The 24,905-nt window shown below is 36.4% G+C and overlaps 3 protein-coding genes across 10 annotated transcripts in view; 1 reads left to right on the forward strand and 2 right to left on the reverse strand.

Annotated features, from left to right (window-relative positions):
• Positions 1–320: 320 nt before the first annotated feature.
• Positions 321–23,833, reverse strand: LOC121738216 (zinc finger protein OZF-like). Of its 6 annotated transcripts, none has more exons than XM_042130168.1 (6): positions 23,823–23,833; positions 7,673–7,813; positions 7,387–7,506; positions 5,746–5,875; positions 2,867–3,049; positions 321–1,091 (listed from the first exon to the last, which is right to left on the reverse strand). In XM_042130168.1, exons 2-6 carry the CDS (start codon positions 7,778–7,780, stop codon positions 343–345), a joined length of 1,290 nt encoding a protein of 429 aa, XP_041986102.1. In that variant the 5' UTR covers positions 7,781–7,813; positions 23,823–23,833; the 3' UTR covers positions 321–342. The 6 variants fall into 6 exon arrangements, with proteins under 6 accessions (XP_041986102.1, XP_041986101.1, XP_041986100.1 ...); XM_042130167.1 differs by lacking the exon at positions 23,823–23,833 and adding an exon at positions 13,252–13,262; XM_042130166.1 differs by lacking the exon at positions 23,823–23,833 and adding an exon at positions 8,794–8,808 and having other exon boundaries at positions 7,673–7,829.
• Positions 10,521–11,909, reverse strand: LOC121738260 (zinc finger protein 235-like). Its single transcript, XM_042130213.1, has 2 exons — positions 11,900–11,909; positions 10,521–11,401 (listed from the first exon to the last, which is right to left on the reverse strand). Exons 1-2 carry the CDS (start codon positions 11,907–11,909, stop codon positions 10,563–10,565), a joined length of 849 nt encoding a protein of 282 aa, XP_041986147.1. The 3' UTR covers positions 10,521–10,562.
• The window catches only part of LOC121738205 (gastrula zinc finger protein XlCGF57.1-like), a 106,712-nt gene continuing 101,558 nt past the window's right edge, over positions 19,752–24,905 (forward strand). The window contains exons 1-5 of one of the 3 annotated variants that reach the window (XM_042130133.1): positions 19,752–19,956; positions 20,153–20,272; positions 20,725–20,854; positions 21,970–22,170; positions 22,467–23,403. In XM_042130133.1, coding sequence (XP_041986067.1) covers positions 19,849–19,956; positions 20,153–20,272; positions 20,725–20,854; positions 21,970–22,170; positions 22,467–23,386 — 1,479 coding nt within the window. In that variant the 5' untranslated portion in view covers positions 19,752–19,848 and the 3' untranslated portion in view covers positions 23,387–23,403. Of the gene's footprint in view, positions 19,957–20,152; positions 20,273–20,724; positions 20,855–21,969; positions 22,171–22,466; positions 23,404–23,750; positions 23,881–24,905 lie in introns of those variants that run through there. The other 2 variants (XM_042130135.1, XM_042130136.1) reach the window with 2 other exon arrangements.

A 24,905-nucleotide genomic window follows, 5' to 3' on the forward strand; every position in this document is an offset into this window, starting at 1 on the left:
GCACACTGCACAGCTGTATTGATTTAAGGGGTACCAGGGTTTTTTTATAAAAGCTTTTGACACCAATTTTGTTGACATCGCGCGCTATAAACTGAAGTCCACGCGGACGAAGTCGCGGGCAACAGCTAGTTTTTAATAATGTGAACAACCCTTATTACTTAGGGGTATGAAAAATAGACGTTGGCCGATTCTCAGACCTACTCAATATGCTCACAAAATTTCATGAGAATCGGTCAAGCCGTTTCGGAGGAGTACGAGAATTTTATATATAAGATGATAACTATCATTTAACGATTATTGATGACTAATGAAACACAGTTTTAAATGTATTGAACTGTTTTATTACAACAAACACTTATCGCCCGTATGTGAAAATCTGTGCACTTCCATATTTCTTTTACGTGTGAATTTCTTCAAGCATATATCACAGCTAAACGGTTTCTCTCCGGTATGCATCTGAATATGAAGTCTCAATTCACGCCTCCTCAAAAAAGACTTTGAACATACATCACAATTGTAAGGTTTGTAGCCCGTGTGAATATATTTATGTCGATTCAAACCACATTTCGCTGAGAATTTCTTGGCACAGATATCACAGGTGTATTTTTTTATGCCCGTGTGTACAAAACTATGTGCCACTAAATATCTCCTCTCTGTAAATTTTCTTGAACATACTCCGCAGATGAAATTTTTTGTGTCCGAATGAGTGAGTAGGTGCCGCTGCAAATCCAACAACCGTTTGTACTGCTTGGAGCAGATGTCGCAGAAGTGTGGTTTATCCTCAGAGTGACTAAACATGTGACGTTTCAAGTAATACTTCTGCGAGAAGCTCTTTGAGCACACATCACAGGTGAATGGTGTGAAACCTGTGTGTATTCGTTTGTGGACGATCAACTGACGCTTCCGTGTGAATTTCTTGGAGCAAACATCGCAGCCTAATGGTTTTTCTCCTGTGTGTGTCCTGGAGTGAGTGACAAGTAGGCTTTTGGTCAGGAACCTCTTAGAACAGATATCACATTTGTGCGGTTCCTTGGCCTCAGCTTCGCAGGCGTCTTGTGTCTTATCTGCCTCTTGTTTGATTTGATCCACACCTGATAAAAAAAAATTGATAACATTTATTTAATGGGAGCGGTTCTGAATTTTTTATGTCTTCCATAAATTACTAGCTGTTGCCCGCGACTTCGTCCGCGTGGACTTCAGTTTATAGCGCGCGGTGTGAACAAAATTTGTGTCAAATTTAAAAGCTTTTTAAAACCCTGGTACCCCTTAAATCAAAATACCCAAAAACAGCTGTGCAGTGTGCACATAATATTTCATTTTTTAAAATTAAACTTTATTTATACCAAATTTTAAAGCTTATTTAGCCCCACATAACACAACTTTAGCTTTACCCATAAACTATTTATCATTGGTAGGTTACGTCACTGCATAGATAAAGTAGGTACTGAGTAGTGAGTTATTTAACAACGTGTAAACAATCGAAAAACGCACCTTATCATGGTACCACCTCTTATAGAAAGACTTATGAGTAAGCGCTAGCGCGATGCAGGTGACTCTTAGCGTTAGCGCCATTCGTTATGAATTTTTGGAACTAACTTAATTTGAACTAATTTACGCAAAAACACCCCCTTACAACCCCTTTCTCCAGTTAAAAAGTAGCCTATGTCCTTTCTAGGCTTTAGACTATCAGTGTACAAAATTTCATTACAATCGGTTCAGTAGTTTTGGCGTGAAAGCGAGACATACAGACATACAGAGATACTTTCGCATTTATAATATTAGTATAGATTGTAAATGAGTTTTATTTTAAGAGTAACAAACATCCATACAACCTCACAAACTGTCGCCTTTATAATATTAGTAGGAAGTAGGATAAATACATATATAACAACTTACAATTAATACAGTTTACTGAAAAAGTGATTCTCGTTTTGAGGCAACAAATTTATAAGTTATAAGGTTTTTTTATCATGATGAGCACGTACATAGATCAAGATAGATACCGCATGTCGCTCCATTTGTACGAAAACGAGCGTGCCACTTTTTCCTACCTACTGTGACGTACCGATGATAACATTATCTTGGCCAACGTTTCTATTTGTATTTCTACAGCTCAATACGGTACTTTTAGGTATTTAGGCATTTTTAAAATTCCGATTGACGTCCGATTCCGATAGCAGACTAAAGAACAGACATTCGAAAGAGGAGCATTGCTCGTCGTTTGGGAACGCGATATGGCACGCGAAGTACATACACATGCGGTATCTATCTTGATCTATGTCTGTGATAATGAGTCATCATGCATACTTTTATAATGATTTGAATAATAACTAAATGATGCCCGCAACTCCTTCCTTTCCCGGGACTCAAAGTATCCCCATACCAAATTTCAGCAAAATCGGTTCAGTGGTTCAGGTAATAGACAGACACTTTTGCATTTATAATATTAGTAAGTATGGAAATATGGATATAGCAAGCATCCCTAATTATATCAGTATATAATATGTAAAAAAAAACCTATGAAATATGAGCGACGGTAAGTTAAGCCCATAAAGTTAATATACCAAGCGGAATAGAGCAACAATCTCGAGCTGTCAAACGTAACCCAATAATGAAACCAATTTTCATCTGTGTGTAAAAATATGTGTACGTATACACTTACACAAGCATGATTGAACATGATTTCTATGAAATTAAATTGTCAACGTGTGGCACGTGCCGACTGGACGTCAAAAAAAGAGTGCTGCTGTCATGTATCACACGTCTCTTTTTACCACGCAGTGTTACTGATAATGACATCTCTCTTGATCAGGCTTTTGTTTCTCTATTCCGATAGGTATATTAACTTTATGGCTTAACCACATACCTTCATCTCTTATATTTTCTGCTCTTTCTTGTTTGACTGAGCTTGTTGTGGGATATTGGTCATATTCATCAATTTCACTCTGACTAACCTCCTCAACAGTAATTTCTACCTTTTCTGTTGGTGCATATTCCGATTTGATATTAGTTTTATTCTCTACTTCGTTTCCTTCGAATTCTTCAATTTCTGAAAATTATACAAATGAAGTATTATTTGAATTGTTATGTGTTTTTTTTAACATAAGATGTACAGTGTACTATCAGAGAAGTTCATTCCTAGGCAGATGGCGGACTAAGATATTCCTAGGCACGACGGCTACGTAATTTGGTCGCGTTATGTCAAATCCATCCAATAGAGCTAACATTGAATGGACATAAGCCGACCAAATGACGTAGGTCTGTCAACTGTCTAGGAATAAATTTCCTCGGGTATACAAATAAATGTTTGTTACTTAAAAACAGCGACCACATAACCCAATAGACGCCTAATGTTTTGATTTCTCTTAACAAATTATTGTGTCAATGTGCTGAGGTAAGCGACGCGGGGGGAGAGAGAAGAAATGCATTACGATTGGCCAATTCAAATTCACGGCATGTCATAAATCAGAACTAGTGATGGGAAGTACGAGAAGCGCTTGTCAAAGGAAATAAAAAAAACCAGTACATATTTATTTTTTATTTTAAAGTATAGAATGAAGAAAATATATTATATATATTTTCTTCATTCTATACTTATAACCTCTCGTCTGTCAAGCGCCCAAAATCGGCGTCTTAATACGACCTAATATAAATAAACAATATAAGCCAGCTTATATTGATTCTCTCCTTGTTACACTTCTTACAACGTAAACAATAAAACAGAGATGCAAATAAAAGCTGCCAACCTTTGTTTAGCATAAAAAAGGTAAAGCATCTTAAAATATACAAAAACGTCTTCGGATTATATTAAAAAAGTACCTAATATACTTACCTATATTTAAAAACATACTTTTTTTACAAATTATAAGTATATACTTTTTTTAAACTTTCAGAGGGCAAAAATTATGTGATATTATATGATTTTTGCGAAACTTTTATCGTTTACGCAGCACAATAGGAAAAATCTCCCGATTTTGAAACATTCTTCATTGGTGCTCCGCTCCTATTGGTCTTAGCGTGATAATATATTATAAGCTACATAGGATATATAAAAAAGCCTTCCTTGATTAATACTGAAAAAAAAATTCAAATCGGTCCAGTACTTTCTGAGATAAGCGCGTTCAAACAACAAACAAACACTTCAGCTTTATATTTATTATTAGTATAGATTATTTGACTTGCTAATTCCGCCACATGATTTCTAAGTCACAATGAAATTGATGGAAATTTATTTCTAAAAATAGTTGTTCGCCAATAAAACTGCTTGAAGTTTTAGTGACTAAAAATCTTTACTTGGTTACTTTCTTTACGCTTTCAAGATAAGATTTCATGATTACTTCGCAACGCCGACAAGAAACTACGCTTTGTGATGGGTAGATAGTAGTAGTAGACAGGGCCCTCGCTACCATATGTACAATGTGTGCAATGCACACGGGCGCCATCCTCTAGAGGCGCCAAATCGCCATCTTTAGGGGCGCCAAAACCAAGGACCGAAAAAATTTGCCTAAGGGGCGCCAAAATCCTTTTTTTGCACACAGGCGCCAGAAGCCCTTACGGGGGCCCTGGTAGTAGATGGATGGTTTATCCATATTTCTCTTACTAAAATTGGCAAAAACGGTGTAATTTTTATTGCTATAAATTATAATCATTAATCAGTTGTTTAACAACAGTCTAACTCAAAATGACTTGAGCATATCACGCTTTGTTTCGATTTTCAATAAAAAAAATATATATACCTCTGAAAGATAGTTGGTATCACACAATAAATTGATTCTTGACAGTAAAAAAAATATTTTGTATGAAACGCACGAGATGTACATGGGTCACGGATGTGGTCGATACTAAGACAGATTTCGCTGTCATTATCTAAAGTAAGACCTATAAGTCTTACATATTGTCTGAAAGTATTCGCCTTGCATTAGGCGTCTAGAGGCTATGTGGTCGCTGCTTAAAAATTAAAATGTATCCTAATATACCTACGAATAATAAAAACTATGGAATTGTAACTTCCATACTATTACCGTTTTAAAGGTTCCTTTTGATCTGTCATGTAACGTCAGCCTAGTACCGCTCAAGGTCACCTAAATATTGCAAATGTATTGAATTGTGTACCTAAGGTACACTTTTTTGACAAGTATTGTGGAGCATGTTTTTTGACGGAGTTACTTTTCCTTAGTTTTTATTATTCGTAGTAATATACATATAAATTTTTCATTAAGTATAGTTTTTTGTACATATCCACAATATATTATCACTAGATGCGAAGCCGCGCGGAGGCTTCTAATTTAAGGCGGTAATTTAAGAATTTAAGAATTTCACGTACATTTTCCCGCAAAAAATATCCTGTCTCTTCACGTGGTCTATTCTTCGTGTGTGCCAAATAACATAAAAATTGCTCCAGTACTTTTTAAAATAATAAGCAATTTCATATAATTTTCCACGTTTTTTCTACATTTTCCTCTGTTTCTTCGCTCCAATTGGTATTAGCTTAATAATAATATGTAACATAGGCTATAGCCATCCTCGATTCTATCTAACACTGAAATATTTTTTTATATCGGACCAGTAGTTCCTGAGATTAGCATGTTCAAACAAACAAACTCTTTAGATTTATAATATTAGTATATTATAGATATATACATATGTATTTTCATAAATATCATATTCTTTTTGGCACCCTAGGGGTTGCGACCCACAGGTTTTGACAAAAGGTTGAAAAACACTGTTATGTATTACATAACCTACCATTGTCACTGCAAACTTCTTTCTTCACATCTGACTCCTGTTTTATATATAAAGAGGGTTCTGTTGTTGATATAATCATAGTTTTAGATGAAGATAGCTCTAAGACTGATCTATACACTCCAACCTTAACCTGCAACGAATTGGGTCTGCAATCAGTAGGTACACTGTTAACTGAACATTTGCACCTCTACAGTTATGTCGCTAGCAACTCCTAAACAGGCCACCCTGTAATATGCCAAAAGAAGAAGAGATAAAGGTAAACCTTGGTCTTTTTCTTTTTGTAATTATAATATATCTATGTTACGCTCAAAGACCGAAATCACTCAATGAGCGAAAGAATGGCTCACAACGCGTCGTGGTCGCAGTGAAACAGCCACGACGCGACATTCGCGTCGTGGCTCTAATGAAAACGGCCACGACGCGTTCTGGCAATCACAAAAAGACCATAACGCGAAATTCGTGTCGTGGCTGATATGCTATTCGTTTTTCTTGATTGATTAATCGTCCATAGGTATGAAAGATTATATATAAATTACCACGCATACTACAAAATATTTTTTCTTTTACTAAATCGCTGCATAACGTGTTTATCATTATTATCTATTTATAAAATATCCATAACCAGCGCCAGACAGACAGACAGTAATAATATTAGCACGGATATTATGGAACTATGGATATTTTCAAATAATAATGAAAAACACGTTATGCAGTGATTTAGTAAAAGAAAAAATATTTTGTAGTACGCATGGTAATTTAAATATAATCTTCCATACCTATGGACAATTAATCAATCAAGGACAAATCAAGAAAAAAGAATAGCATATCACGACACGAATTTCACGTTATGGTCTTTTTGTGATTGCCAGAACGCGTCGTGGCCGTTTTCATTAGAGCCACGACGCGAATTTCGCGTCGTGGGTCGCGCGTTTCACTGTGACCACAACGCATTGTGAGTTGTGAGCCATTTTTTCGCTCATTGCGATTTTGGTCTTTGAGCGTAACATATATATATATATATATATATATATATATATATATATATATATATATATATATATATATATATAGCGTTACTATCACAATTGGAAATCCATTTATATATATAACGCTATAACTCGATAAGGGCTGAACCGATTAGTCTTAAAATAATCCTTGAAGTCCACGGAAGGTTTTTAAATAGCCTAACATGATCATAAACTAGATGTGTTGAGCCAAAATATGTTTATTGCATGGGGATAATGTAATTTTTATTCAGTGCAGGATGCCAGTGTTAGCCCTAAAAAACGAAAGTCTGTGGTGCCCTGGGCAGTAACCCAGCGTCACCCCGCCTAAAGCCTCTACTGTTTACATTATTAGAAGTTCTTTTCCCAACCCTAATGTCTGGGCCGCACCTGCATAGTGCTTCATGCTTAAAATAATAACATTGGACAATCTGCATGTATGAAGCTTCTTACGATAGATGCATGTGCGGCCATGCATAAGACATACCTATCTCTATACCAAATTTTACTAAAAATTACATCAATAATTTGTGGTTATTGCCTATAGGCTAAGCCTAAACTACTGGTGTAATTTTTTGGTAGAAAGATATACAAACATACTTTTATATTTATAATAGCGAATAACAATATTACATACCTTATTGTGGACAAGAATTTCAGAAACATGTCGTGTCTGTACTGCCAACTGCTGCAGCTGGTGACATTGTCGCAGTCTGGTGTGGCAGATGTAACACACCCAGCACTCAACATCTGCGATCTGTTGATAAAGAAGCATGTAAAGTGTCCTTTATTCTCTCTGGAATTTAAAGAATCTCTATACAAGTTTATTGAATCTAGTCAAGCGGTTTAAGCGTCATGAGGCTAAAGACTCAGAAACTTACTTTGGTATCCATTATATCTATAATAATATTAGCATGAATTACCTCAAAATTAGCGAGAGTCTGATAAACATACTGCAGAATTGAGCCATAAATGTTATCAGTTCTTCTGTTTGTACAACGGCATATCGAGCAACAAGTGCTTTTCGACATCTTTTTTCTCAATATTTAAAGAATTTAGGCTTACTTATCAGTTCCAGAACTCAGAAGATAAATAGAATGAAATATAAAATATAGCACAAACTAAACAGTATATAATAAAGTACTCTGTGAACTAAACTTCGGACTTCTCCTTCTTCTTTTTCCAGTTTTGACATTTAGATTTTTTATTTATCGTCCTTCTTCATGAGCATAGAGGGGTATTACATTATCATTTATATTGGATCATTTCTATGATCATATATATAATCCAATATATTTAAGATCATTTGATCATATCTGCATATTACAATATCATATTTCATTGTTCCTATTTTACTCATATGTGGTTTCAATAGCCAATGGAGAGCGCTAACCACAGATTAATATATGTAGCAAGTCTGACTAGTATTGAGTTATTGACGCGTTAACGCTGACAGGTATTGACGTCAGGGTTACTAGATCTCAGAGAATTCGATTTGTCAAAAGACATCGTCATTTTTAATATGGCTTGTTTTTTGTTATTTCAGCAAGATTATCTAACGGCCGTTCCCAATATTTGATCTATCTCTGGTTTTGCCCTACTAGAGATAGGAATAGCTCACAATTGACATAAAATGTATGTCTCTAATGTCTAATGTGAGCTATTCCTATCTCTAGTAGGGCAAAACCAGAGATAGATCAAATATTGGGAACGGCCGTAAGTATATAATTAGAAAAATAATTACATTACATTATTTGAAACATATTAATAAATAACAAGAAATTAAAAACTCGTTTTTATATTTAATAACTGGCAACACCTATTTCTATGACATAGAGATATAAAGATGAAGTGATTTTCCGTATAATTATTTTATTATTAAAATTATTTATATACCTTTTAAAATGAAAATATAATAACATAAGCTCTTATACAAAAAAACACAATTTTTGGCCTATTTTTGCTCTATTGTATTTGTACGGAACCCTTTATGAGCGAGTCAAATTAATACAGATATAAATTTAAACTAGTAATCTGTGATCACAGAATAGGATCAAACAAAAACTTCTTCTTCTTCTACTTCCATTTTTGACATTTAGATTTTTTATTTAAATAAATAAACTTTCATTTCGTTCAATCACTGCTGATTTAGAACTCGAAATTGTTTTATCGTCCAGCGTCCTTCTTCTTGAATCTTGACCCAGATTCATCTTGTGCAAAATATATTATGAGCAATGGTCAATGACATAACAAACAGGCAGGTGGTATGAGTATGAGGCGTGACGCGTGCCGAGTGACTCGTGAGCATACTGCATAAAATATAGTACTAACTACTAGTCGTTTTAGTGTCGTTTTAGTAAAGCGGTACCCTTGACTAAAACTTACCATGGATTTATGATTGGAGGGAACAAAAATGACACGTTTCTTGAAGTTGTATTATTTTTGCCCACACTTTTGCGCAACAGTGAAGATTTCCCTCCCCTATTACCCTATTCCCTCTTAAAAGGACGGCAACGCACCTGCAGCTCTTCTGATGCTGCCAGTGTCCATGGGCGATGGAAGTTGCTTTCCATCAGGTGACCCGTTTGCTCGTTTGCCCCCTTTAATCACCTCTAGTACACAGACGCTGTGAACTGCGAAACAGCGACGAACTGATACTGTACTCTCCGTAACACGACTATGGGACACATCCAGGTAGGGGCAGCCCCCCCCCCCCACTAGAGGATAAAGTAAACACCAATCTTCCTGGTAAGTGGGAATTAAAAACGTGTTACATATAACTCTGCGCAAAATGAACTGCTGGAAACAATATATATATAGAGCTGCAGGTGCGTTGCCGTCCTTTTAAGAGGGAATAGGGTAATAGGGGAGGGTAGGGATGGAAGGGAGTAGGGGAGGGTAGGGAAGGGAATAGGGTAGGGGAATAGGGTTGGGCCTCCGGTAAACTCACTCACTCGGCGAAACACAGCGCAAGCGCTGTTTCACGCCGGTTTATTGTGAGAACGTGGTATTTCTCCAGTCGAGCCGGCCCTTTTCGTGCCGAAGCATGGCTCTCCCACGTATAAAGTGAATGAAATATATTTTCAGTCAGATTAATAAAAGTAAATTTTCATGATTTTTTGCAGGAATGCTGCCACATCTCAGCTGAAATCCTGGGTACGGTACGCCCAAGAATCTTGGGTAAGCCTATGCCTCGCTCTATTACAGTTTCGCGTTTTGCTGCCGCATGCGCATGCCGAATGCGTAGGTGTACTAGAGGCGCAACTTATAAATAAATCTTGAGAGGTGTCAAAGGACACCCGGATGGAACGAAGTTATAAAAAATAAGGAACTTTAAAAAAAACGCCATTTAACACTAACAAGTAACAACTACACTTTTGTGACATTGTAATAAAAATTATTTAAACCTCCGGCAGATGTCGCTGTTTATTCTAAGAAACGCCAGCTAGTTGCCGCCCAGGAATACTATCAACGCCCTCTGACCCGGAACTAATAAAAATGTGCGCAGGAACTAATAAAAATGTGTCGTTACAACTTTTTCGTCTAGCCTCCTTTTGCAACGCGCGATAAGGAACTTCATTGCAAAAAAATCGAAGTTCATCGCTGTGAAAACTGCAACGCTTTAACGAAATGCAGAAAGTTCACTATTATACTTCAGACGTGAGCGCAGAGCGCGAACCTTGCTAGATCTGTGCTTCAGACTGCAGTGTCAAATTTAGACATACTGTTATGGGATTCAGAAAATAATCGATTAATGGCTAGTAAATAGTAATAAATAATAATACACAGTTTTAAATGTATTGTACAGTTTTATTACAACAAATGTTGGTCACTTACACATACTGACTGTATGTGTATCTTTAAATAACTTTTGCGTGAGAATTTCTTCAAGCATGTATCACAGCTAAACGGTTTCTCTCCGGTATGAATCAGAACATGACGTTTCAAATGATTTTTCCACAAAAAAGATTTTGAACATATATCACAACTGTATGGTTTGTGGCCCGTGTGAATACGTTTGTGGTTATTCAACTGGCATTTTCTTGCAAATCTCTTGGCACAGATCTCACATGTGTAATTTTTTATGCCCGTGTGTACAAAACTATGTGACTCTAAGTATCTCTTCTGTGTAAATGTTTTCGAACATACTTCACAGCTGAAAGCTTTGGTCTCAGAGTGAGTGAGTAGGTGCCGCTGCAAATGCGACATTTGTATGTACTGCTTGGAGCAGATATCACAGATGTACGGTCTATCCCCAGTATGAACACGCATGTGGTCGTTTAAATTACTTTTTTGTGTGAAACTTTTTGGACATACCACACAGCTATAGGGCTTGGACGCCTTGTGGATCCGTTTGTGAACTTTTAAGGAATTTCTGTAGGAGAATTGCTTCAAACAAATGTCACATGTATACGGTCTGTAACCTGCATGTCTTTGTTTGTGGACAATCAAATGACTTTTATATTTGAAATCCTTAAAGCATACATCGCACCTATATGGTTTTTCTCCTGTGTGTGTCCTGGAGTGAATGACAAGTAGGCTTTTGATTGCAAACTTCTTGGAACATACATCGCACTTGTGCAGTTCCCTGGTCTCGGCTTTGCTGGCGTCTTGTGTATGATCGGTGTTGACTTGTTTGTTTTGTTCCTCACCTGATAAAAAAAATATGATAATGTATATTACAGTAAAACCCGTTTATAACGATTTCATAGGGACTAAACCGAAAACGCGTCTTATGCGGGAAAGCGTATTATGCGGGATATACCTAGGGAAATAAAATACGGACCCACTACATACTTTACATGCACTAATATATTTTATTTTACATTTAAAATTATGTACGCTATATAAAATATCGTGTATTAGGTACTATCACGTTATTTAAAATAATCACTTTTAGATTGACAGAAAGATTTTTAGGCATTAGCAATTACAATAAATTTAAACGTAATTTAACTTTTGTAGTGCGTCTTCGCTTTGATTCAAAGAAGTTACATAGCGTCTTAAATCATTAACTGCTGATAATGCCTGAGCGTGTGTCAAAATCGGAGTTGACTCATCTTCTTCTTGATCATTATCACTTTGAGCTTATTCTTGTGTGTTATTCACACTCTCAATAAGAAAGATCTTCAATTGAATCAATTACTTACGGTGATGCATTATCATCAATGGAAGAATATCCAGGTAAACCCTATGAGTATTATGAGTATTAGCCGCTGTCGCAGAGGCAAGAGATAATGTGTTGGCCGTTAGGGCAAATTAAACGGGATGACGATCGAATTAAGCGTTACAGAATGTATGAAAACATGTCTCAAGTTGCAGGGACTGATGCAAAATGGCGTATTATGCGAGAAATCGTAATAAGCGTGATCGTCTTAAATGGGTTCTACTGTAAATATGAGAGTTTAGGGTTTTTACCACAGACATAGATCTAGAATCTAGATAGATACCACATGTGTATGTACTATCAGAGAAGTTGATTTCTATGCAAATCGGGGACCTAAGTAGTTTGGTTGCGTTACGTCAAACCCAGCTGACAGATCACAATTAACATTGAATTGACATATTCGACCAAATAACGTTGGTCTGTCAATTGCATAGGAATGAACTTCCTCGATGGTACTTCACGTGGCATATCGCGGTCACAAACGACTAGCACTGCTCGTCTTTCGAAAGTCTGTTCTTTAGTCTGCTATCGGAATCGGACGTCAATCGGAATTTTAAAAATGCCTAAATGCCTTAAAGTGTCGTATTGAGCTGTAGAAATACAAATAGAAACGTTGGCCTAGGTAATGGACACGTCTCGTTCTAATCATCCGTAGGTAGGAAAAAAGACATACAAATGGAGCGACATGCGGTATCTATCTTAATCTATGTCTGTGGTTTTTACAAATCTTACATGTTTTATATCTTTCATAAGTTACTATAAGGGGGATATTAGATTATCATAAACATTGGATCCGAGATCATTGAGTCAATGATATTGGATAATGTAATATAGACATATGATTCATTTCTTCCTTGATCATAGATTTTTGACATTTGCTGAGAGATTGGATCCAATACGGTCATAGAAATAGGTGTTGCCAGTTATTTAATATACAAAAGAGTTTTTAATTTCTTGTTCGTTAATATGTTTCAAATAATGTAATGTAATTATTTTTCTAATTATATACTTGGATAATCTTGCTGAAATAACAAAAACAAGTCATATTAAAAATGACGATGTCTTTTAACAAATCGAATTCTCTGAGATCTAGTAACCCTGACGTCATTACCTGTCAGCGTTAGCGCTCTCCATTGGCTATTGAAACCACATATGACGTAAAATAGGATCAATGAAATATGATAATGTAATATGCAGATATAATCAAATGATCATTTATATTGGATCCTATATATGATCATAGAAATGATCATATATAAATGATAATGTAATACCCCCCTAAGAAGTATCCTTTGAATAAACACATAGATTATGTAATCTGCGTATTTAATCAACTAAAATAAATACAAACTTTATTGAAAAAGTGGTTCCCATTTTGAGGCTTTAATAACTTAAATTTTTTGTTGTTTATTACAATTTGCATACTTTTATAATAATATAAATTACAATATACCATTGTAAAAGTATGCATATTAAAATAATACCCACAGTAGTACCTACTCAAAAGGGAAAATAAAATACATACCTTCATCTCTTATATTTTCTGCTCTCTCTTGTTTTACTGAGCTTGTCAGTGGATTTTGTTCATATTCATCGATTTCACTCTGACTAACCTCCTCAAAAGTAAATTCTAGATAGTTTTTTGTTGATGCACATTTTGATTTGATGGAAGTCTTTTTCTCTACTTCATTGTCTATTCTTTCAGTTTCAAGTTCTGAAAATTATCAGTTGTGGAGTTCTATTTTCTTTCTTATTCTTATTTAAAAAAAAAAACAACTTTGTTTATACACCCGTCTGACTTGCTGCCCACAATATTCTATTCTGCTTTTGAAATTTAGGCAAGTATTCTTGCGCATTTAAGGATTCTATGAATACCTCTCCTATAATTAACATAACCTACCATTATCACTGCAACCTTCTGTCTTCACAACTGGTACAGTGGATATAGTCGTAATTCTAGATGTAGATAGCTTTAAAATAGTTCTGACTCCACGCTCAACCTGCAAGGAATTGAGTATGACCTTAAAATGATCTTTGGGGGTGAGCCACGATCTTCTCTTTAACGCTTCTTTATAGAATCGCCATATTAACAAATCCTTAGGTCAATTTCATTTTGATTGGAGATAATATAACAAAGCAACAACAAAAAAGTTTTGGTTCATTGGCCTTGGCCTATTTCTTTTTATAATAATAATATTTTGTACAAAGAGAGTTCCTAGTACTACACCTGATGATGATTTTATCGAAACCGGTCGTGTAAAACATAATTGTTATTAATAAAAGTGGAAAAAGTGCATGAAAAGTGTATATTATTACTGTGAAAGAGAGTTCAACATTATTGTATATCATAATAAATTTTTTGACAGTTACTCTTCCGTAGTTTTTATTATTTGTAGTGCAGGACCCATACCATTTGTATTCAAGTTCATTTTCCAATCCTAAGTATCTCTTTACCAATATTTCATTAAAAATAACATCACCAGTTTAGGATTAAAGGTAAGGTAGACAATGGCAAACATAATCATAATAGCTTGCAAATAGTCAATACCTTATTTTGTAAACCAAATTCGGTGTGCCCTCGTGTCTGCATGGCTAACAGCCTCAGCTGGTGACATTGTCGCAGTCTCGTGTGGCAGATGTAACACATCCAGCACTCAACGTCTGTAATCTGTTGATGTAAAAACATGTCATCCTATGTCATATTCTGGAATTTGAAGTATTTAAATACCAATTCATTGAAAGTGGTTCAGAATTTTAAGCACTCTTTGCACTGAAACCATTAACGACAGAGGGACAGACTGAGAGAGGCACGTAGGACGGTCAATACTCTAAATATTAGAATGGTTTACCTTGTAATAAGCTAAAGTCTCGTAAATATACTGCAGAATTGTGCCATAAATGTTAATAGTTCTTCTGTTTGAAGAAAGACATATGGAGCAACAAGTGCTTTTTGACATCTTCTTTCTCAATATTTATAGATTTTAGGCATTGAATAATAACAACTTTCAGACGAAAAATACAACAAAAATGGGAACCGATGGGAAACAAACATAGCTCTACATCTTCTTCTTCCATTTTTGGCATTTTGTTTTTTAATTAACGTTCCTTGTCCCTGAGTATAAATTTAAGGTGTTGTAACTTGTAGTGTGTAACTTGTAAGGGACTGTCCGCAAAGCAAAATATGTCTAATCGCGCGGATTTTATTCGCGCAGTTAATATTCGCAGTGCGGAATTGGTAGTTGGAAGACTCTCAAGACTCAGAAAAGTCAAAAGAGTCACAACTTTACAACTCACGAGTTAAAACTTAAAAGTTAAAATGACCCAAATTCCACGTAAAGGTTGTATAAAGGGAGAAGAGGAAGGAATCATTACTTGAAAAAAAAAACAAAATTTCAAAACTGGAAGAAGAAGAACAAATTTCTAATAAGATGTTCTATTTTTCTTCTGAAAAATAATTATTTTACACAAAATACGGCCTAAAATCTTAATATCTCAGTACTTTGAGAAAGAAGATGTCCAAAAGCACATCTTGCTCCATATGCCTATCTACAAATAGAAGAACTATTAACATTTATGCCACCAGTTTGCAGTATGTTTATGAGACTCTAGCCAACTTTAAGGTAGGTAATTCATGCTAATATTATAGATACTTAAGTGTGTCCCTCAATCTATAACTCTTTAATCCCTTTTTCTTCGTCTTGACGCTTAAACTAGTGTCCTTAAATTGGTATGGCGATACTTTTAATCTCAGAAAAGACTTTACATGCTTCTTCATCAACAGATTACAGATGTTGAGTGCTGGGTGTGTTACATCTGCCACACGAGACTGCGACAATGTCACCAGCTGCAGCAGTTGGCTGTGCAGACACGAGATCTTGTTAAAAATGAAATCCAAAATAAGGTATTGTATCTTTTGTCTCCGCTCAAGTTAGAATGCAATATTGTGTATATCTGACATCTGTATTTCTGTTTATCTTTCTGTTTATCTATCTGCTATCATACTTAAAGTTCTGAACTGAATTTAATGAAATTTGGCATGGAGAATGGAGATACTTTAGTTCAGAAAATACAAGGAGAGCTTTTATCCCAGAAAAATATGTAGTTCTCAAACAGTAAGAGAATTTCAGCACAACACATCAGTCTTCAGTCCTCATGATAATTACTCTGTGGGAATAGTGTGGTGGCCACAAAGGCAGATCTTCCGACCGTGCGAGGTGTTATGCTTGGTCAGGCTGGAGCCCACGTGAAACATTTCAGCTGTCGTATATATACCAACGCGCTTAGAAAACTTCGATAGCGCGATGTAGGAATGTTAGGCGAATTGTGGGTACCGCCACATCTCCAATTTGAAACAACTATCTTAATAAGTAAAGATCTGTTTTATTCTCATATATTGTTTGCAGGTTGAGTATGGAGTTTTTGGTTCGTACCTAAAGTTATCTATTTCTAGGACAAAAAATATATCAATAACAGAACCCTCTTTATTTATCAAGCGGGAGTCAGATGTGAAGATAGAAGTTTGTAGTGAGAATGGTTGGTTATACTCATTATAGAATAAGACATAAGTGTTCCTGGCCTTCCTAAATATCCTACAAAGTTGCTTGCTTAAATTTCAAAAGCAGAAAAGCCATTCTTGATAAGTTGATAATCATTTTCATTAAAATTTAAAATAGTTTTTTGTTCCTTTTATTTTTGTTTATTTCTTTGTTTAATTTTCAGAACTTAAAGTTGGTCTTATAGACAATGATGTGGAGAAAAAAGCTTCTATTAAATCAGAATATGCACCAACAAAAAAGGTTCTAGAAATTACTTTTGAGGAGGTTAGTCAGAGTGAAATTGATGAACATGACCAATATCCCACAACGAGCTCAGGACATGCGAAAATAAAACAGGAGAGAGCAGACAATATAAGAGATGAAGGTATGTCTATAGTTTACCATTGCCTATAGTAACGTCAAAATATTATATCAATCTAACATGGATGTAAAAAAGGTGTATGGAATCTTATTATACACAGCACTGTGTCTTCAGAGTCGGCCTCACACACATTCTCACACCTGTCAAATGGCTGGACCAGCGTAAGAATGTGTGCGTGCGGACCGTGTACACGCAGTCAGCCTGGCTGACTCTGAGGACACATTGCTGTGTATAATAGGACTCCGTCCGTCTTTTTTATACGTCCATGATTATAAAAGTAAGAAAATTTGTGCCCCAAAATGGGAACCACATTTTGAGGTTCATAGCCAAAACCACTTACTTAACTTTTACTCAAAGCAGAAGAAAGATAGTAAAAAACTTGAGAGATGGCAATGGACACCCGGATGGAGCGAAGTTATAAAAAAACGCCATCTAGTTGACGTCCAGGAATACTAACAACGACACATGTGGAATTGTAATAAAATTTATTTAAGCGTCCGGTAGATGTCGCTATTTATTCTCAAAAACTCAATAAGAATACTATCAACGCCCTCTGCCCCTACAGCGCAGGAACTAATAAAAATGTGTGGTTACAACTTTTTCCGTCTAGCCTCCTTTCGCAACGTGCTATAAGGTACTTCGTTGCAAAATCTTTACATCCCATGACATAAACATTATTATTTTGTTTACACAGATGAGGAAGAAAACGACGCAGATCGGGCACAAGACACCAGGAAAGCTGAGGTCAAAAGGCCTCACAAATGCGAAGTCTGTTCTAAGAGGTTTTCATGCAAGAGCCTTCTTGTCATACACTCCAGAGCACACACAGGCGAAAAACCATTTGGCTGCGATGTATGCTCCAAGAAATTCTCACAGAAGAGTCATTTGATCATCCACAAACGAATACATACTGGTTACAGACCGTATGTATGTGATATTTGTTCAAAGCAGTTCTCCTATAAAAGTTCCTTGACGGTCCACAAACGGATTCACAATGGACACAAGCCGTACAGCTGTGCAATATGTTCAAAGAGATTCACAAACAAGAGTCATTTAAACGTCCACATGCCTGTTCATACGGGGCTCAAACCGTTCACTTGCAATGTGTGCTCAAAGAGTTTCTCGCTGAAGACGCACTTGAATGTCCACATGCGTACACACACTGGGGATAAACCATACTTCTGTGATATCTGCTCCAAGCAGTATGCGCAGAACATAGATTTACAACGGCACCTACTCATTCACACTGGCAATAAGGCTTTCAGCTGTGAGATCTGTTCAAAAAAATTTACACAGAAGAGATACTTAGATATACATAGTGTTGTACACACGGGCATAAAACGGTATACCTGTGATGTCTGCGCCAAGAAATTTTCAAGAAAAAGCGAGTTGAATGCCCACAAACGTATTCACACGGGCTACAAACCATACAATTGTGATTTATGTTCAAAGTCTTTTTTGAGTAAAGGTCATTTAAATCGTCATGTTCTGATTCATACCGGAGAGAAACCATTTAGCTGTGATATATGCTTGAAGAAGTTTACTCGTAAAGGTAATTTAAATGTGCATAGACTGACACATACGGGTGATCAACGTTTGTTGTAATAAAACAGTGCAATACATTCAATTGTGTATTATTACCAAATATTATTAGTCATTAAGAATCGTAAATTTTTTACACCCTTTTGAAATAACAGCATACCTGAAATTGCTAATCCCCTTATGTGGCCCTCCCTCCTATTTACGATCCTGCATGGCAGTTCGCCGTGCCGTCCGCCGGCTTACGCAGGATCGTGAATGACACCATTCACTATACTGCACATAAACTTAGGCCGTGTTCGTCGGCGTAATTTTTAGCGCATTCGCTGCAAAACCTAGTTATTGCGCATGTCCAAATCATGTCATGCCATGGCAACGACAACTGTTTACGACTTGACATTTAACCCAATTGCAATTTGTTAGTGGCGTTGCAATGAACAAACCTAGTGGGAGAGCCATGCTTCGGCACGAATGGGCCGGCTCGACCTGAGAAATACCACGCTCTCACAGAAAACCTGCGTGAAACAGCGCTTGCGCTGTGTTTCACCAAATGAGTGAGTTAACCGGAGGCCCAATCCCCTACCCTATTCCCTTCCCTACTTTCCCCTATTCCCTTCCCTTCCCATCCCTACCCTTCCCTGTTACCCTCTTCCCTCTTAAAAGGCCGGCAACGCACCTGCATCTCTTCTGATGCTACGAGTGTCCATGGGTGACAGAAGTTGCTTTCCATCAGGTGACCCGTTTGCTCGTTTGCCCTCTTATTTCATAAAAAAAACAATTAAATTTTTAAATTTTTCCTAGTGATCCATATCCATATTTTCCAAAATAAAATAATCAAACACTATCATAGTGTTAAATAAATTATTTGTGCGGCTGTTAGACAATTTAGGCTTATGTATTTATGTTTAGCATTTATTATTTTAATCATGTATAAACAATTAAGACGTTGTTTACGACTTGACCAGCAACTTGTTATGCCGTTGCCATGACATCTTTTGGACACGCGCAATAAAAGGTTTGTCCAAAAATACGCCGACGAACACGGCCATATTTATGATACTGCTTAACCCATCAGTATATATTATGTCTATGGCTTAAACCATAATAATATAAACAGTATATATTATGTCTATGGCTTAACCCGACGGACGGCAAGGCGGCCTGCCGTGAATGGGCCCTTTTACTATTAGTTTATCTTTCTAAATTTTGTAAAAGCGTTGCAATTTTTCACAGCGGTCTGTGACAGCGTTGTTTCGGACACGTCCGATAATTACAGACAGACTATACCTAATTCCTAAAGATTGTATCCGGGGAGAAGGAACCATTATTAAAAAAACAAAATGTCAAAAATGGAAGAAGAAGAAGGATAATAACTATTTCTAGCTTGGTTTTCTGTATTCTTGCGTTTTTCTCCTGAAAATTGTTACTTTGCACAAAATAAAGCCTAAAATAACTGTAGGTATATTGAAAAGGGATATGTCAAGTATCACTTGTTGCTTCATATGCCTGGCTACAAATAGAAGAACAATTAACATTTATGGCAAAAATCTGCAGTATGTTTATGAGACTCTAGCCAATTTCAAGGTAAGTTAAACAAATATTAAAGCTCAGACCAAATAAAAAGCCTTTTTATATGGTCTGAGTTTTAAATATGCTAAAGTTAGTCTCTCAGTATGTAGCACTATTTTGTAACTCTTAACTCTTAAACCGCTTTCATAAAATTGAGTTCGAATCCCGGAAAAAATAATATAGGACACTTTATGTGCTACTTCATCAACAGATTACAGATGCTGAGTGCTGGATGTGTTACATATGCCACACAAGACTGCGACAATGTCACCAGCTGCAGCAGTTGGCGACGCAGACACGAGGTCTTGTTAAAAATCAAATGCAAAATAAGGTATGAATTGTTTTTATTACTATCTATTATAAATACAAAAGTATAATTATGTTTGTTTATCTATTTGTCTAAATCACACTATGGTAATTGCAAAAAGAAACAGTTGCAATCTTTATTTTTACCAATTTTTTTTTAATGAAATAAGGGGGCAAACGAGCACACGGGCCACCTGATGGAAAGCAACTTTCGTCGCCCATGGACATACTCAACATCAGAAGAGCTGCATGTGCGTTGCCGGCCTTTTAAGAGGGAATGGAATTACAGGGTAGGAGAGGTAAGGAAGGGAACAGGGAAGAGAAGGATAGGGAATTGGGCCAACGGTGAACTCCATCACTCGGTGAAACACCACACCTGGTTTCTGTGAGCCCTTGGTATTTCACCGGTCGTGCCGGCCCAATCGTGTCGAAGCCTGGCTCTACCACGTAAAGAACCTAATACTCAATACCTTGTAGGTTGAGGTTGGAGTGTATAGATCGGTCTTAAAGCTATCTATATCAAGGACAAAATTCACATCAATAGCAGAGCCCTCTTTGTGTATCAAGGGGGAGTCAGATGTGAAGAAAGAAGTTTGCAGCGACAATGGTAGGTTATGTTTATACAATCCATACTAATTCTTCAAGCCCCACAAGAGCACCGCCCACCGGTGATCCCAACAACAATATAATACAATAGCATTTCCTGGAATCCGCGACCGAAGTAATAATATTGTAAATGCGAAAGTGTGTCTGTCTGTCTGTTACCTCTTCACGCTCAAACCGATGAACCGATTTTGCTGAAATTTGGCATAGAGATACTTTGAGTCCCGGGAAAAGACATAGGATACTTTTTATCCTGGAAAATGTACAGTTCTTGCGCGATAAACGAATCTAGTAGTCAATAACAGTTACCCTAACCTACTTTAGTATCCTACAAGAGTCAAGACTATATGCTTAAGTTGCCAAAACAAAAAGCCTATCTTGATAACCATTTTCATTATAATTCAATCCTAATGTAAATAAAACTGTTTGGATGGCTGTAATGCTACTATCCTCGAAATAACTGGTACATTAAATTGATTTAATTTTTGTTTACATATAATATTATATTAATTAAAACAAAGTATTTCCTGTAGTAACTATTAATGTACACCAGTAGTGCTAGCACGGCGACCAGCGGAAATGCGAAAGTATGGACAAACTGTGGAAATAAACTTAAGGTGCCGTTCCGATCTTTTTTCGTTCTGAAAAAATCAATTAAAATGCCACTTTATGACACACTATAGTATATGTCATAATGTAGGATATTATTTGAATTTTTAGAACTATAGTCTGTCATAAAGTGGCTTTTTAATTGAATTATTCGGAACTAAAAAAGATCGGAACGGCACCTTATGTTTATCTCCACAGTTTGTGACTATAGTCTGTCATAAAGTGGCATTTAATTGAATTTTTCGGAACGAAAAAAGATCGGAACGGCACCTTAGGTTTATTTCCACAGTTTGTCCATACTTTCGCATTTCCGCTGGTCGCCGTGCTAGCACTACAGTACTATAAAGACTATTGTACACTCGTCAGTGTGTATGTTTCTGTAGTGTGTAAGTAACGAGTCGTCACTTACAAGTTACACACTACAGACATTTCAAGCCACAAACATTTCTTTATTTGTCTTATGAAAAGAAAAACAGTATAATAAAAGTTTATATTTTGTATAACTTTCAGAACTTCAAGTTGAGCTAGTGGAAAATGAAGTTGACAAAAAAACTTCCATCAAATCGGAATATGCACCGATAAAAAATGTTCTAGAAATTACTTTCGAGAAGGTTAGTCAGAGTGAAATTGATGAATATGACCAATATCCCACAACAAGCTCAGGACACGCGAAAGTAAAACAAGAGGGAGCAGAAAATATAAGAGATGAAGGTATGTGTTTTATTTGAACATCCTACTTCCTACTAATATTATAAATACGAAAGTTTGTTTGGATGTATGTATGTTTGTTACTCTTTCACGCATAAACTACTGAACGGATTTTAATGAAACTTCACAATAATATAGCTTATATAGCTTAGAATAACACATAGGCTACAATTTTAACCGACTTTCGAAATGGAGGAGGTGTTATGTTCGTTTTTTTATCTTCAGCTAGTTGCCTATATTTCGGAATTTATTTTTTCTTATGATGTGTTATTGTAATATATTATCATATTTTTACTCAGGTGAGCATCAAGACAAACAAAACAATATAGATCAGGCACAAGACGCCAGCAAAGCTGAGACCAAGAAACCACACAAATGTGATGTCTGTTCTAAAAGGTTTCCGATCAAAAGTCTACTTATCATTCACGCCAGGACACATACAGGAGAAAAACCATTTGGCTGCGATGTTTGCTTGAAGTATTTCACACACAAAAGTCATTTGATCGTCCACAAACGAATACACACAGGTCACAGACCGTATACATGTGAAATTTGTTCGAAGCAATTCCCTTACCATAATTCTTATGTACTTCACAAACGGACCCACACTGGATACAAGCCCTATAGCTGTGCGGTATGTCCAAAAAGTTTCACATGCAAGAGTCATTTGAACGCCCACATGCGTGTGCATACAGGACTCAAACCATATACTTGCAATGTGTGCTCAAAGAGCTTTACGATAAAGGCACACTTGAATGTCCACATGCGTACTCATACTGGGGATAAACCATACTTCTGTGATATCTGTTCCAAGCAGTATGCGCAGTACGTGGATTTGCAGCGGCACCTACTCGTTCATTCGGAGAATAAAGCTTTCAGCTGCGAAGTATGTTCGAAGAAATTTACACAGAAGAGATACTTGGTGTTACATAGTGTTGTGCACACGGGCATAAAAAATTATACCTGTGACGTCTGTGCCAAGAAATTTGCAAGAAAAAGTGAGTTGAATGCCCACAATCGTATTCACACGGGCTACAAACCTCACACTTGCGATTTATGTTCAAAATCCTTCTCTTCTAAAAAAGGTTTGAATCGTCATGTTCTTATTCATACCGGAGAGAAACCGTTTAGCTGTGATATATGCTTGAAGAAATTTACTCGTAAAGGTAATTTGAATGTGCATAGACTGACACATACGGGTGACCAACGTTTGTTGTAATAAAACAGTGCAATACATTCAAAACTGTATTATTATTACTATTCATTGAGAATCGTCAATTTTGGGAATCCAATTAAAATAACAGCATGTCGAAAACTGCCACTTTGCAGCTAAGCTAAGGCGTCCCCTATATTATTAGGCGTATGCGTTTCTCGGGCGTCTAAGCGGTGCGAGCGCGCTGCATAAGGCTGCGTTTCCACTGAAGCGGAAGCGAAATCTTCGCTCCGCTTCGCTGTCATTCCGCTGGAATAGCACGATTGGTCAATTCGGGAACCGCTAAGCTCCGCTCCGCTTCAGTGGAAACGCAGCCTAAACGTCGCGTGTTGCCGCCGTGTGAAGAGTGCACGCAGCGCTCGCGTAAATCTCAGTACGGTATATAGATAAATATGTCAAAAATAGTTTGTTGCTCTATATGCCTGGCTACAAATAAAAGAACAATTAACATTTATGACACAAGTCTGCGATATGTTTACGAGACTCTAGCCAGTTTCAAGGTAAAACTAATATTAAAGTAAGTTTCTTTATTTTTAACCTCTTGACGCTTGAATATCTAAGCCAGATTTATTAATCCCGGAAAAGGCACAGGACACATTAAGTGGTTTTTCGTCAACAGATTACAGATGTTGAGTGCTGGATGTGTTACATCTGCCACACCAGACTGCGATAATGTCACCAGTTGCAGCAGTTGGCTGTGCAGATACGAGGTCTCCTTAAAAATTAAATCCAAAATGAGGTTAAATTTTTTTAACTACCTACAGATCTTGCAATCAACGAGCGCGCGGCGCCCTTAGTTGTGTGAGTGACCATATCTATGCACGCGTACATGGCAGTCAGTAGCGACTGCGCTATTGACTGCTCCATCAGGTAGGTACGCACACTAAGGAAAATGTCTATTTACAACTACAAATAAAGTTTATGAGCTCGTAGATTGCAAGAACTATAATATAAATACAAGTGTTTGTCTCTCTATTCGTCTACCTCACCTCTAAGACGTAAACTTCTGCTGTATTTTTGTATACAGAGTTGGGAAATGGTGTGTTAGCTCTAGTAGTTTTACTATGTTTTGGAGATTTATTGTTACTGTTGGGCATCTCTGTCTGTGATTTTTGTACTGCTACTGCTGTTGTTGACATAGTGGGATTTTTTGGCATGGACTTAGTTCGTCTTAGCAAGATTTGTCTATAAACTTCGCATCCTTTATAGTTAGCTGGATGTGGGCCATTACATAGGGCGCAGTGGGCTGGAGTTGACCGATCCTGTTTTTTACACTCAGATGTTTTATGTTTGAGTGACCGTATTGTTGACCAAATTAATATATATATATATATATATATATATATATATATATATATATATATATATATATATATATATATATATATATATATATATATATATATATATATATATATATATATATATATATATTTTATTAATTTGACGTTATTATTAGGACCAGGTAAGATATTCACGAAGAATGTTGAGGTTGGTTTCTTTTCGGGTCCATATTTAACATTGA

This window comes from Aricia agestis, chromosome 22 (genome assembly GCF_905147365.1).
Source record: "Aricia agestis chromosome 22, ilAriAges1.1, whole genome shotgun sequence".
NCBI classification, from domain to species: Eukaryota; Metazoa; Arthropoda; class Insecta; order Lepidoptera; family Lycaenidae; genus Aricia; species Aricia agestis.

Coding starts and splice junctions, on each gene's coding strand:
- LOC121738216 (XM_042130168.1), bottom strand. CDS start 7,780: ATGTCGAAAAGCACTTGTTGCTCGATATGCCGTTGTACAAACAGAAGA. Junction 3,050..5,745: donor AGAAGTTTGCAGTGACAATG/GTAGGTTATGTA, acceptor TATAATTTTCAG/AAATTGAAGAATTCGAAGGA. Junction 1,092..2,866: donor AGAAAATATAAGAGATGAAG/GTATGTGGTTAA, acceptor TTTTTTTATCAG/GTGTGGATCAAATCAAACAA.